Source organism: Anneissia japonica, unplaced genomic scaffold (assembly GCF_011630105.1).
Source record: "Anneissia japonica isolate Jap-2015-1 unplaced genomic scaffold, ASM1163010v1 scaffold288036_len564833_cov171, whole genome shotgun sequence".
Lineage (NCBI taxonomy): Eukaryota > Metazoa > Echinodermata > Crinoidea > Comatulida > Comatulidae > Anneissia > Anneissia japonica.
Genome location: NW_022706414.1, coordinates 368123 through 384321, shown reverse-complemented (window position 1 = coordinate 384321; position 16199 = coordinate 368123). Strand labels below are relative to the sequence as shown.

Sequence of the window (16199 nt, the reverse complement as noted above, 5' to 3'; positions counted from 1 at the left end):
TTATTAATATTAATAATAATAATAATAATAATAATAATAATAATAATAATAATGATAACAAGAACAATAATAATAATAATAGTAATAATAAGAAGAATAATAATAATAATAATGATAATAATAGTGATAATACTAATGATAATAATAATGATAATAATAATAATAATAATAATAATAATAATAATAGTAATAATAATAATAATAATACTAGTGATAATACTAATGATAATAATAATAATAATAATAATAATAATAATAATAATAATAATAATAATAATAATAATAATAATAATAATAATAATAATAATAATAATAGTAGTAGGTTTATGCCACTATTAGAGGGAACAATTGCGGTTACCGTCGGCAGTTTCACTAAAGGGATGTAGGGTATGCATCAATGGATTTTATTAGGGTTTTATGTGCTATTTTACTTGTACAAATACCAAAATCATAGCCTTGGGCTAGGCCTAGCGTGAATGGGGTTTGAGCAGGCGGCTACGGATCGACTTTCCGGACTTGTAGTTGTTTGACCTTCTTTATCAAAGACTTAGGTTGCGGCTTAAAGTTGATTGTTCAGATCTATTAGTGAAACAATAGAAAATGGATACTGAAAACTACTTACGAGTAATAAAAGAACAATCAGTGGCTGCCATCAAATCCTACACACTGGTGTAGGCCTACACTTTTCCGCGATGATTTTTTGATTTTTTTGTATATTATTTTGACACGTTTAAGTGCTTCAGGGGAACTTTCACAATAGAACAAACGCCAATGTTTGCATCGTTGATGGAAAGTTGAATTACTGACAGCTTAGCCCACTAAACACACAAAATGTGCAGACGTTTCCTAGCGTAGAAATGTATATAGGACGCAATCAATCAAAAATCACTTAATTGTATAACAGCAGAGCAGTTAAATTTAATTTCCGCTTACTTAACTTGATGTGCGTAAACTTGGCGTTCAATAAACCGCCCATATGTGCTCTAATGTTTGATCTAGCACTGTACCGCTAAAGCAACTTTTGAATGACATATGTGTGTTTTGATGGTGCAATCAAAACATATACCTATGCCTAATTCCCCGAGACTTCAAATACATTCCCAGCTTTTATACCATTTTTTGATCGTGTACCATTGTTCCCGTTGTTGTTTGTGTTAGCCAAGATCTTTTCGTGGACAGGAAAAACAATTATTTTTTCTGTATCATAAAATGATACATATTTGTTCAAGACCTGCGTATATTACAAGGACTTGTAAGAATTTTAATATCGGTTACATAAACAGTACCGTGTAAAAAAAACCCGAATGTGTGTATACATGTATGTATATATAATATATATGTATATATATATGTATATATATATATATATATATATATATATATATATAATTATTCGAATTAGGAATTCATAGAAGGGCTATGCTTAATACACTTATCATCATGTTCCTATTCGTGCACTATTGATATATTTATATAGTATACGGTACATTCATATAGGCCTATATATATATATACATAGAAATATAAATATAAATATAAATGTATATATATATACATATATATGTATGTATGTGTATAATTATATATTTGTAAATTGTAAAATCTAAATTTTGAATATTTTTTATTGTAAATTAAATTTTAATATTTGAAATGTTGCTATTTTTTTCTTAAATCTTATTGTAATCTTCGACATTTTGCCTGCGTTAGCCTGAATTCAGGCTGCGTCCTGGTCTTTGTGTGTTTTTCTTTGTATATTGATATATTACATAGTATATATTTAGCCCTCTGTATAAACCATGGTCAATTAGGAGATAAACCATTATAAAGTAATGCTATCAATTTTATACCTTAAAGAATCGATTCCGACTGGATCAATCAATCGATCGATCAGTCAACAACAAATTACGATGTAGTGTAAATAATTATAACCCAAAAGCCTAGAGTATAACTTGGCTTAAGGTTTAATGAAATAATGACACCTGAAAATCAATTATATTGTTATCGACCATTAAAACAATTTACTCAACAGAGCTGCCCGTACCAAATCAGTTAAGTCTTATGCCTAGTTCTCTACCAGGCTGCGACATTGGCATATTCTCGACCACTTGGATAAAAGAAGGCACAGAGATGGGCCCTTTCACTGGCAAGATAGTGTCAGCAGAAGACATAGACTGGACCCAAGATAATCGCTTCGCATGGGAGGTGTTCGACAGCGACGGCAACTTTGCACACTTCCTTGATGCTTCGGAGGAAGCGTACGAAACATGGATGTGCCACGTGAATTGTGCTCGAAATGAGAGCGAACAGAACTTGGAGGTGTTTCAACTTGGGACAGAAATATATTACAGAGCTTTAAAGGTAGGCTACATTAATTTATATGACCGTCTGTGCAATTTTTCGGTGTGGCAATGCCATGGAAACTTTAATATAAAACACAATTGGGTTCGTGCGTTTTTGTTTTCGTGACAACGCGTTTATGGATGTTGGCATTGCGATAGGCGTAAGCTAATAGGGAAATTTCGAAACGATAACGAATACGTCATTATCATTAGCGTCATTCGTGCCAAAAACATTCTTGAAAATATGCTGTACTTGCTGAATATGATTGCCTATGTTGTGACAGATTATGCTATTGTAGGGGAAGGGTTGTCTAAAAATTTGATGACGTAACCGTATTGGTTAACGTTTTTGTAAGCTTGCGAATAGCGTAAGTCAAATTTCGTTGTTACCTGCGGTCATTCTTGGTTTCAAGTTAATGGGTTTCTGTATGTGTAATTGATAGGATAACTCATGAGCTTCATCATCGTGTTCTTGTGTTTTTTTATTTTTTTTTGTGTGTTGACAATGACCTTTATACGAATGTTCACGTGAATGTTTATGTATGTCTTTTTTTCCTAGGCAATTCCACCAAACCAAGAGTTACTTGTATATTATGGTAATTTCTACCATACGTTTCTAGGAATTCCAGTGTCGCCTACATCAGCTGAAGAACACAAAGAAACAAATGGTGTGTAAGCTGTTCTATTCAATTTTTGTGACGCATTTTCACCATTTATATTCTAGCGGATTCAGTTTCTTTTATAGAATATACTTGATGCAATGATAACACAATTTCATATCATTACATAAGCCTAATATACATACATATGTTAAAATAGATTAATTAATAAGAATAATAATAATATTGGTAATAACAGTGTAGTATAATAATTATAATAATTAATATTGAAAGTACTACTCTAGTGCCACTACTACCTAATAATGATGATGATGGTAATAATAATAATAACAATAATAATAATAATAATAATGCTAATAATAATAATAATAATAATAATAATAATAATAACAATAATAATTTATCCTTAATATTATCTATAACAAAATGTATAGGCTTATCAGTATTATACCTTATTTTTATTCATATAGAACACTTTTCATTACCACTAACTATTTAGAGTCACTATTATTATTATTATTATTATTATTATTATTATTATTATTATTATTATTATTATTATTATTATTATTATTATTATTATTATGAATAATTATAATACTAGGCCTATCATGTTTATGTTCCAATAATTATGGTTTTTGCTATAGATCTAATCACAGATAATAATAAATCTCGTACATTTATTTCAAAAGATTTGAACGTTACAAAAATTCCCGCTTTGACATCATGTCGTTTGCACTGTGTCGTCTGCCATCGAGGCTTCAATTCTCGCAGTAATCTCCGTTCACACATGCGCATTCATACACTCGAGAAACCGTTTGCCTGTCGGTTCTGCGAACGTCGTTTTAGCCAGTCGTCTACTTTAAGGAACCATATTAGACTACATACAGGTAAGAACATGATTTTTCATTCTGTATTCGTATTTAAATTTCATCAAGAAAACTAAATGAAATCAGAACAAATCCCATATAAGCATCGGCATGTACAACAATCTAAAAAAACCTCAAACGAACACTAACTGTCAAAAACAATCAAAACAAATATAGGGCCTATGTTTGATATTGTATTAAATTATTTTTTTTGTTAACTTCCTATACACATTATATTTTTATTTATTTAATTTAATTACCGTATTTTGGCTTATTATATGAGAAGACAATATTTTACTTATGTGTTAACAATTGTTTTATTATATTATATCATAGGTCTTTCTTTAAAACAATTACTTACATAAGGAAAATGAAATAATATGGTTATTAATTATTTATTTATATATTTAGCATTTGTTTGTACCTTTAAAGATTTAATTAAAAAAATGATTTTATAATTTATTGAATTGAGACTTTGTTAATTTGTGCAGTATGTTCAAATAAAAACAAATATAAAAAAATACAAATGTACTTAAACACATAAAGAAAACATTTTCAAACAGAGAAAACATCATTTGATTACGGTAGTTGCATGAATATCGATTAAAATCCTGTTTACTTCTTGCTGACAATTTTTTTTATATTTGCTGTCAAAATTCTAAAGCATTACACTTGGCTTTCTACAGGTGAAAAACCATACAAATGCCTGGTTTGCGAGAGTGCCTATTCGCAATTGGCCGGCTTGAGGGCCCATCAGAAGAGCGCCCGCCACAGACCTTCAGCTTCATCGTCAACTTGCATTGCACAATCCATGCATGCATCTTAGACAGCAACACAATCTATTAATTACTGAATTCGTTAGTAATAACCGTTTGTAGTATATGCTGCACATAAACTGTAAAGTACAGAGAGGCCACATTATTAGGATAATAAACATGTAACCACATGGGCAGTTGCGTATGTACGAATAATAGGGACATTTCGCAAGCGTACGAAAACGATAACAAATATGAATTCGTCATCATCATCATTATCGTCATTTGTGACTGAAACATTCTTGATGTTCATGTAAAAGTCATGGATGACTTACGTTATGACATATGCTACTGTACGGGGATGGACTAACAATTTTGATGACGTAACCGTATTCGTTATCGTTCTCGTAAGCTTGCGAAACCTCCCCATTAACTTGGGAAGGGGCAGAAGGTTGAGGGAGGGGGAAGGAGTTGTGAGGTGAACTATCTGGTAGAATAAGGTAATATTAGGTAATTCGTAACTACTTCAGATACTATACTAATGAAGCCCACATGGGTGTCAAATATTTCCTGATAATACGCATTTGGCTGGGCATCCGAACGATAATCGGAGAGTCTTAAGTTCAAATGAAAAATAATTGGGACAGACACATTTTTGAAAAGTACTACCTAATAATGAGGTCCAGGGAGTGAAACTTTGAAATTACGATTTTAAAGGCATATCCATTTTAAAGTCAAGTAATTACATAAAATGATTTATTCGACCGAAGATTTGGGAAGGGTCTGGCCAACGGTTTGCTTATTCCATTTGATTTATACTACAATGTGCAATAAATTTAATTAAAAGTGTATGGAGAGCCTAAACGCCAAAAAAGTGACTGTATTTTGCAAGACAGATTCGACTAAATTTAATACAGCATTCCCATTTTAGTCGTTTTTAACGATTACAATTATTTTTTCTAATACTGTACCGTATATTACCGAATATCGAGGTTGAGTTTTTAGACCATTAACTGAGCAGAAATTGATGTGAACTCTGTACTACAGTCTGCAATAGCCCCATGGTGTTCATTCTAGCTTTTCGATTTCTGTCATATAGCTGCAATATGTATTAAGATGCTGCTACTAATGTTCATTCATTGTTTGATTATATCTATGCATATGCTTGTTTATTAAAGTTATTTAAATATATTAGCTAGGGCCTATTCATAAAGGCCTACGATTCATTTTCTTCATGCGTTCCTTTTAAATTTTCTGTATCATAAAAAAAAAACAATTTTCGAAACTATTCCGCCAATAAATTTACCAACTTGTCTACCACGCTTCTGTCTTTTCTTATACATGAAATGAAATTGTTCTACTTAACTTTGATTGGAATTCGCAAAGAGTAGTGTTATTGAATGTGGAAACTGGTCATCACAGTCGTCGTCGCCATCATCATCATCATCATCATCATCGTCGTCGTCGTCGTCATCATCATCATCGTCGTCGTCGTCGTCGTCATCTCCGTCGTCATCATCATCATCACCATCATCATCATTATTACAGGTATTACAAATTACCATTACTATTACCATTACCATGTGCATTACTTTTAATGCATTATCACCATCACCGCCAGCATTACCACTATAATTAACACCACCATTACATTTCCATTACCGCCAACGCATATGGATCTTGAACCACGATTTAGCAACGTAGAACTAATTCAGTCATTATCAGTACAGCGCTCCCACACAGCAGTGGCGCCAGAAATTTGCCGACAAGGGGTCTGACGGAAGGGTCCGAACTAAGGCGACGACGAAGACTTGGTAGGCGGCCCAGAATGAAAAAAATATCACTAGGCCTATTAGGGTTCATGGGGAGAGTTTTTATGACTTAATTTGGCCCTAAATGTGCTTTTTAGACCACGATATTAGGGATCGACAAATAGCGTTATTTGGACAGGCAAATTATTAATTTTTTTAGATTTTTGATCCGACGACCTATCCGTTCGTCGGACAAGGGATGCAGGCCTGTCCGACAGGGGTGGGGAAATGCCCACCCTGCCCCCGCTGGCGACACCACTGCTCCCACCCAGTTGTCTATCCTTTCAGAAGTTTGGACGCCTCCAAATTAATTTGCTTACCAATGTTAAAAACACTTTAATAAATTTCTGTAAATGAAGAGGCTACTATGAACTTAGTTTTCATCTTGCAATCTTAGATCTATTTATTGAACCTAAAAACTTCATTCAAATCAAAACAAATACTTGGATTCATATTGGCACTTATGGTACAGTGAATTTTATTCCGTCTGTGACTGGTTTGTTGAAACTTTCTGTGGCCCTGATTCAAGCTCGTTTGGAATATTTGTACAGTTTGATCTTACATGAAAATCAATAAGAAACTAGAGTCCACAAAGATTATAGATAAAAGAGAGATTGTGATGTTGGCATTCTTTATACTTAATGGAAATTAGCATATTGCATACTTAAAGACCGTCAAATTCATGATCTGTATTACTATTATTAAATACAGGCAACTAAAATATTGAATTTAATCATAGAACACAGTAAATGTTTAAACTAAACATCGTTTCAGTCTGCATAATTTAAGGAAATGACCAGCAGCGGATCCAGAGATGTCCGAAAGGGATGTCGAACAACGTGTCTCTTACTGTACACTCCGATATACAAACGAATACAGGAGGTACTGTATTATTTTTACCCATTCATTTACAAGGACACTTTTCTCATCCTAATTTTCAATTGAAAGCTACTGAAATTAAAAGTTCCTTAAATAAACAATGTAAGCAATTGGAATATTTAATTTAGTTTTTCAAATTTATATTTGAACAGAAAACACATGGTTTAAGTCTCCATAACATAATTGACATAAACAAATGCAAATTACTTGCAAAGATCAGCATATTCTGATTCTACTGACATGCATGTTTGTGGATCTTCATACGCTGAGTCAACGCTCTTATGTGATTCCAACTTAGGTAGTGCTTCACCACTGTCACTATTATCGCCACCAATTCCACCACCACTACAACCACCACCACTGTCACCAATAATGATAGGCAATGTGTACTCATACTCTGTATCACTAAATGCGGTTGTGGTTGTTTTACGTGCATCATCATAAACATCCATGCTTATCCTTGGGGAAAGCTCTATTAACTTGTTCGAACAATAGAATCTAAATTATGTGTAAAAATAAATACTTGTTACGATTATAAGCTTTCACTTTATGTCAAATAATAACATTAAGTCTACACAATAGTATTTTTTTTTAGTAAGAACGAAGAGATGAAATTAATAAAAAATGTTAAATTAATTCAGCAAAAAATTGTAAGAGGTTGCAAAACTAAAAATAATTCTTTCAGAGTTGTATCCACCAGCAAAAGGCATTGTACCACTTACTTAAAACATAGACAACATACTACTTCTTTATATAACTTTTCTAAATCCTCTATATTTTAACACTTTTTCTCATTCTAATTTTCAATTAAAAGCTACTGAAATTGAAAATTATCTAAATAGGCCCTACACAATTTAAGCAATTTAAATATTTATTTTAATTTTCAAATTTATGTTCAATTACAAAAGTAAATATTTAAACAATACATCGTTTCAGTCTCCATAACTTGATTGACATAAACAAATGAAAATTACTTCTGAAAATCAGCATATTTTGTCTCTACTGACGTGCATGTGTGTGGATCTTCATACACTGAGTCACCAGTCTTATGTGATTCCAACTTAGGTAGTGCTCTACCAATATCACCATTGTCACCACCACCATTTCCACTGTCACCACCACCACTTCTATCACCACCAACGATGGGCAAGGTGTATTCATATTCTGTACAACCAGATGCATTAGTGGATGTTTTAGGTACATCATCAGAAACATTCATGTTTCTCTCTGTGGAATGCTCCATTATCTTGTACTTCGAACAACATAATCTAAATTATTTAAAAAAAATACATGTTACGATTATAAGATTTTCATTTCATATGAAATAATAACGTTAGGTTAAATTTATATAGTAATATTTTTTAGTAGTATTTATTGCTCTTAATTATAGGAAGAAGGAATGAATTCCCAATAAAGCAGTATGCAAATCATGCAAGTTTCAAATCAGGAAAATTGTAAGATAGGTTGCAAAACTAAAGGTAATTCCTGCAGAGGCTTCTCGACGTCAGTTTTAATCAATATACCTGGTCCTGGTTGATCAAAGAGTATCTGGAGTGGTAGAAATAGTGTCGAGTGATAGGAAAGGTCCATGTTGAACCCACAAATGTGAAAACGCCCACAAGTATAATAACAACCACAAATGTAACAACACAGCGCCCACAAATGTAATAATGTTTACAAATGTAACAACCAGTGCCCACAAATGTAACAAACAGCGCCCACAAATATAATAAAGATCATCGCCCACAAATGTGATAACACCCACAAATGTAACAAAAACACATGACCTCTTCGCCCACAAATGTAATCATTTTTCTTTTTTTAACTTCTAATATAGGAGCTAAGAACCAAAAATGACTAAACTGTAAAATTAAGAAAATGTGTAATTCATGGAACAAAAACTTGTGTCATCTTATCAAAACACGTTCCATGCCCTTTGTATCCACCGGAAAAAGCGCGGTACAAAATACTTGGACATTACATTAAAACATTGGTATTATACCATACTACAGGCTCTTTCTACAACTTTTATTTTAAGTCTTCTGTATTTTAACATTGTATGTAAATGTCGCACATCGTGTCTCCGTTATTGTGAATTCCGATATACAAATGAATACAGGAATTGTATTATTTGCCCATCCATAGGCCTACAAGGACACTTTTTCTCACTCTAGATTTTAATTGAAAGCTACTGAAATTGAAAGTTACTTAAATATCCCACTATAAGCAATTGAAATATTTAAGTAAGTCTGTAAACAACACATTTTACAGTATCAATAACATAATTGACATAAACAAATGCATTACTTCTGTAGATCAGCATATTCTGAGTCTACTGACATGCATGTTTGTGGATCTTCATACGCTGAGTCATCGCTCTTATGTGATTCCAACTTAAGTAGTGGTCGACCACTGCCACTATTATCACCTATTTCACCATTACCAACACCACCGCCACCACTACCACCGATTTCACTGTCAGCATCAATGATAGGCAATGTGTAATCATACTTTGGATCACTAGATCCAGCTGTGGTGGTTTTAGGTACATCTTCATAAACATTCATGTTTATCCCTGTAGAATGGTCCATTACCTTGTTCTTCGACCAATAGAATCTAAATTATATGTAAAAAAACCACGATATATTGTACAAAATACAGTATACAGGAACTGTCTTATTTGTCTACTTACTCATTCTAATTTGCAATTGAAAGCTACTGATATTGAATGTTACTTAAATACACAATGCAAGCAATTGATATATTTTGAATTTAATTTTTCAAATTTATGTTTAAATTACGGACAGTAAATCTTTAAACAATACATCGCTTCTGTCGGCATAACTTGATTGACATAAGCAAACAAATTACTTCTGAAGATCAATATAATCTGACTCTACTGACATGCATATGTGTGGATCTTCATATGCTGAGTCATCGCTCTTATCTGATTCCAACTTTGGTGGTGCTCCACCAGTGTCACTATTGTCACCACCACCAACACCACTGTCACCACCACCTCTGTCACCACCAATGATGGGCAAGGTGTATTCATATTCTGTATAACCAGATGCATTTGTGGTTGTTTCAGGTACATCTTCAGAAACATCCATGCTAATCCCTGTGGAATGCTCCGTTATCTTGTTCTTCGAACAATAGAATCTAAATTATGTTTAAAAAAATACATGTTATGATTTTGTTTAAACAATACATAGTCTCAGACTGCATAACATGATTTGAATGTCTTTATGTAAGTTAATTTAATACTTTTAAGACTTGTTATGAGGATTGTATGTTGTTATTATTCTTCTTCTTATTGTTGTTGTTATTATTATTGTTATTATTATTATTGTTGTTGTTATTATTATTATTATTATTATTATTATTATTATTATTATTGTTGTTGTTGTTATTATTATTGTTATTATTATTATTATTATTGTTGTTGTTATTATTATTATTAATATTATTTTTATTATTATTATTATTATTATTATTATTATTATTGTTGTTGTTGTTGTAATGATGTTGTTTGTACTGTTCTTTATTTTGTTAAAGAGGGCCCCTGAATATCAGTTAACCTACTGGGCTAAACTGGAAGGGTTACCCTCTTTAAAGATGGTTGAAATAAATAAATAACATAAACAAATGCAAGTTACTTCTGAAGATCAATATATTCTGACTCTACTTACATGCATGTGTGTGGATCTTCAGACGCTGAGTCATCACTCTTATGTGTTCCACCACTATCACCATTGACACTACCTCCAACTCCAGCACCACCACCACTCCCACCACCACCAACACCACCACTCCCACCACCACTCCCACCACCACTACCACCACCACTCCCACCACCACCACCACCAATGCTGGCCAGGGACGTGTATTCATGCTCTGTATCACCAAACTCAGTTGTGATTGTTGTAGGTAGATCTTCATAAACATTCATGGTTGTCCTTGTGTAATGCTCCATTTTCTTGTTCTTCGAACAATAGAATCTAATATTTTAAAAATACATAAACCGAAAGATCCATTGGTTAATCTCAGATAAGATATTATAATACATATTCCAATTATTGAAATGCACGCTATCGTGTCAGAATTCAATCTCGACAAGATGGTGTGCATTTCGATAATTGAAGTATGTATTATACTATCTTAAAAATAGTTTAAATTAGTATTGTTAATAATAGGAAGAAGGAATGAATTCACAATAAAGCAGCATGTAAATCAAGCAAGTTTTGAAATCAGCAAAATTGTATGACTATAGGTTGCGAAACTAAAACTAATTCTTTCGGAGGCTATTCCGAGAGATATATGCACCGAGAGACAGTTCACCATTTTCCATAGAGTGTATGCATGTTGTAATTTAAATGTTTATAATTAGTAGGCCTAGTATGGATAGAGGAAGACCAAAACTCAGATATAAAAATCTTGTGAAAAGAGATCCCTGAATATAGTTGGGAAAAGATTGCTGAAAATAGATGTGCTTGGAGGAACGCTGTCTACATTGGGCTTCAAATTATGTTAAACATGAAACTCAATTGGCAAATGAAAAGAGAGCGAAACGCAAGAACGTGAGTGTGCACTATGAACCAGCAGATGCTCCTGAATACCCTTGTGCCACATGTGGTAGAAAATGCAAGTCACGGATAGGTCTATTTAGCCACAGCAAGAAATGTACCCGATGAAAATTTTTTTTAAATTTGTTGTTACCTTAGTAGCAATGAAACAGGCATAATTATCCATAGTCAACTCTGACTGACGGAGACCATGATGATGGGAGTATGCATATGTAGTGATGGTACGATTGGAGGCTTAAATAAGTGTATTTAAACCTCATATCGTAAGCAATTAGACATAAATGATAACTAGATTTGAACTCGTCACTGAGGACGAGTTAGGTGATCCGCCGCACTTTGACCCTCGAGAAAGTGTGCGCGGTGCGGATTGAACAATTTTTAAATGCTGAAAATGGCCTAAAGTTTATGCTAATTCAGTTTTTAAAAAAAGAATTTGGAGCATTTTAAAACTCATGCATACGCGCACATCATGACGCACGTGCGCATTGTAATGTCACAAAATGTTGACTCCTGATATGAGATATATTTATCAACTCTCATTGACAAACGCCTGTTAGTGAGGGACTTAGTATCATTCATAATATTTCTCATATATAAAAATTCAGTTGTTTTCTAATTCAGATGGCAATATCATGACGTCCGATCCGCCATAATGACCTATAAAATCATATTTACAACTCATGTGCTTTCAGAGTACGGTATGTAATAAAAATTGGGGGTCACCTTTCATCCTAAGGAGCTATAACTGATTAAAAAAGGCATCATTTTAAGCATATATAATTGTTGATGCACGCGTACGCGCACGTTAAGACGCGCAAAGGGAAAATTAAGGTACCTGACATTCAACCTTGTTTGCCCATTTATTTTGATTCAGAAAGGACGAATGGTTAAGATGATTATGGGGTCATCAAAGTTTTGAGGAATGAAAGATGAGGAGGTCAGAAAAAACATTTATTTTAACCATGATGACGTCATCAAAATGTAAAAAGAAGTCACATATATAAAAGAAAATTGTCTCAGTTATAACATACTCAAAGTTGGGAGACGATCGATCAAGGATATTCGAGATACGCTTAAATGCGTATTTTTAAAATTGACGTCATAGATACAATTCAGTTTCTTTGAATTTAGATAGCAATATAATGTCGTCACAATGTCTGATCAGCCATTATGATCAATAAAATCATATTTACAACTCATGTTCTTTCATAATATGTAATAAAAAATGGGGGTCACCTTTCATCCTAGGGAGCTATAACCGATTAAAAATAGGCATGCTTTTGGCCTATTTTCGCTCTATGTCGACAAAAAGGCGCACAAGGATTCGTACGGTATGTTCTATGCGCGCGTACGACATTGCTATTGGCCCTCTAAGAAAAAGAATGGAAATATGTGAATATGTGTTTCAGACCTGTCTCTTATACACATCTAGATGTGTATAAGAGACAGGAGGAACGCTGTCTACATTGGGCTTCAAATTATGTTGAACATGAAACCCAATTGGCAAATGATTTGAGAGTGAGATGCAAGAAAAAGAGTGAGCACTATGTACCAACAGATGCTCCTGAATACCCTTGTGTCACTTGTGGTAGAAAATGCAGGTTACAGAGAGGTCTATTTAGCCACAGCAAGAAATGTACCAGGTGAAAAAATTTTAATTTGTTGTTACCTTGGTAGCAATGAAACAGGCATAATTATCCATAGTCAACTCTGACTGACGGAGACCATATATATTACAGTGCAGTAGTTTGTGTAGTGTCAGATAAGCTAGGCACTTAAGTTTAGTGCAGTTGTGCAAATTAAAAAGTATTTCAAAAATTAAATTTACTTTTGGCCTGAAACGTGCTCTAATTTAGTCAAAAAGTGATTTCGAGCATTTTGAAATTTTGAAGTACGCGTACGCGTGCGTTATGAAGCGCACACGTAAAATTAGGGTACACTACATTCAATGGCTATGTTCAGACACAACGACTTACGCTAGCGTAACGTTAATCGAGTGGTGTGAACTTGTGCGCGGCGTAGCGAACGCCAGTATTATCGCGCAATCACTGGCGTACGGTAATCCAGCAACAGACCCCAGATTAGCGTACGCCACTGATTTACGACAGTCACGCATCGGTGATTTTGAACTCAGCCAAGATTTGACCAATCAAGATAAACCTAGATGTAAAATAAAATGCGCGAATTACGAATACGAATATTTCGCGCGAATACTTACGCTAGCGTTCATTAATCGCCCAGTCTGGACATCTCGCAAGTTACGCCATGGATTAACGTACGCCTGGCGTTAGATACGCCAGGCGTATCTCACAGGTCTGAACGTAGCCATTATTTACCTGAAGCAAAGATAATAAAAAAACAGAAGATAGAGCAGCTTCCCAATATAGTGGAACATCCGTTCGAAAGGCATTGTGGGTACACGGAGAGCAATTTTACCCCGTCCGCGCGGCGGCGCTATATAGTAATAATCATAGAGATATAATAGCTCTATGGATATAAAGGCGCCGCTCTGATTCGCTTGTTTCCTGTAGTTTCTCCACTTAGTAAAATATTCAAATTTTACCCCATTCGCGGGAGGGCGGATGTTCCATCAATTTTAATGCAAATACGCGGAACAGCTCATTCTTCTGCTATTTAAGTTCTTTGCCTGCAGTTAATGCTCACTTAATACGATTTTGAAATGGCAATTGGTTAGGCTGATATTATCGATAATGGAAAAACGCAAAATTGCGCGTAGATGACGTCACGCATGACTGGTCACCTTGAAAACCTTACTGTGACTATTCCAGGAGAAGCTAAATGTTCGTTGAAGTGCGCTTGTGCGTAGCTACCGGCAATTTTGAGATATCGTGCGAACAGAAATGGAAGGAAAGGTAGAATAAAAAAAGATGAAGTAAGAAGATCTCTGACAATAACAATAGGTGATTCGCACTAGATGGTGTATCACCAATATTTAATAGGCAACTGGCACAGGTACATTGTACAGTAGATGTTTAATAATGTCGGTTGGAACACCAGTAAACTACTCTAAATCGCTTGCATTTGAACTTGGAGACATCGTCAGAATGATTTGCTATTATACCATAAGATGTTGGCCCAAAGTCAGAAATTTTACAAGAACAACATCTGCAGCCAGATTGGGCATGTGACTGACTCATGCAAGTAACTCATAGCCTAGGTTTAGTTTTACAAAGAATTTCAGTGCCTTATACGCTTTGATAAGTTTAAGAACATTATTTTAAACAAATGTTATCTTTTCTTGTAATTTATTTTCTCACTATTATATTGCCGATGATTAGTAAGAGCGTATTTTCTGGGATTTACTATTCTAACTGTTATGTTATTTTAATTCACAACTTGTTTTAATAATCGTAAAACACGAAAGAACAATGTCTATATTGAAAATGTGAAGCGAATAAATAGGTAGGCCTATAGGACTATATAAGACTAAATATTAAGCATATTGCATAAATGAATCATTTACAAAAATAAGAAAATTCGAAGAGTATTTCAATACAAACACCTGTAAAATAAGGTAAATACTGAAGATATCACCAAGATGACGACACAAAGAATAATTACCACCGTTATCAGGTAACCAGGTACTGACGGTTCACCTTCAAAGAGTAAATAATTTACATATCATTAATGAGCAATTAGTATGGATATATTAATGGTGAATTACTGTATTCTACAAAGTAGTGATTAGTTAAAGAAATCGCTCTTATACTAATATTTTGACTTTTGACCTAATAATTGCTTTATAATAAATCTCTCCTTTTTTAAAATACTGGTTAAAAGCTCCAGCCTTGTTGATGATATGAGTAATGAATTAATTGCACGTAGGCCTATGTATGTACAGGGTGTCGAGATTTTGGAAGCCTGACTTTTTGTAACTCTACCACCAACATCTCGCATCCAGGGTTGTATTCTGAAATGTTTTAGTTGCAAAACATATGAGTGTACAGCAGCAGCACACAAGCGTTTATTCAAGAGAAAGTTTGTGACAAAGCTAATAAAAAGAATTTAAAATATTTTTTTTGAAAACTGTGATTAAAGTTGGTAGATTATCAATATTTATAATGAGGTTATTCATGGTCGCTCCTCGGTACAACAAATTGTTTTTTTGAAAATCAGTATGGGAGGAATTAACAGATTGGTTTCGCTATGTATAAAATTATAAAATGAAATTATTATATGAAAAGAAATTATTTAAATATAGTGGAGCATGTCCTTTAAATACTTTATAAATACCGTAACCATACAACATTCATACTTCTCTTGGTCTGAAATAGAACACCATTTTACCTTCTGTAATGCCTCATTTTACCTTTTCGTCT

General features: G+C 33.6%; 2 protein-coding genes across 2 annotated transcripts in view; one reads left to right on the top strand and one right to left on the bottom strand.

Annotated features, from left to right (window-relative positions):
- Positions 1–5898, top strand: part of LOC117106146 (PR domain zinc finger protein 12-like) — an 8220-nt gene extending 2322 nt beyond the window's left edge. The window contains exons 2-5 of the mRNA XM_033247499.1: positions 2030–2358; positions 2899–3007; positions 3652–3849; positions 4515–5898. Of these exons, the coding sequence (XP_033103390.1) occupies positions 2030–2358; positions 2899–3007; positions 3652–3849; positions 4515–4654 (776 nt within the window). The 3' untranslated portion in view covers positions 4655–5898. The remainder of the gene's footprint in view (positions 1–2029; positions 2359–2898; positions 3008–3651; positions 3850–4514) is intronic.
- Positions 5899–6846: 948 nt separating this feature from the next.
- LOC117106140 lies at positions 6847–11074 on the bottom strand. Its single transcript, XM_033247495.1, has 5 exons — positions 10966–11074; positions 10178–10435; positions 9581–9889; positions 8248–8541; positions 6847–7771 (listed from the first exon to the last, which is right to left on the bottom strand). The coding sequence occupies exons 2-5, from the start codon at positions 10384–10386 to the stop codon at positions 7477–7479; spliced, it is 1107 nt and encodes a 368-aa protein (XP_033103386.1). The 5' UTR covers positions 10387–10435; positions 10966–11074; the 3' UTR covers positions 6847–7476.
- Between the last annotated feature and the right edge of the window lie 5125 nt (positions 11075–16199).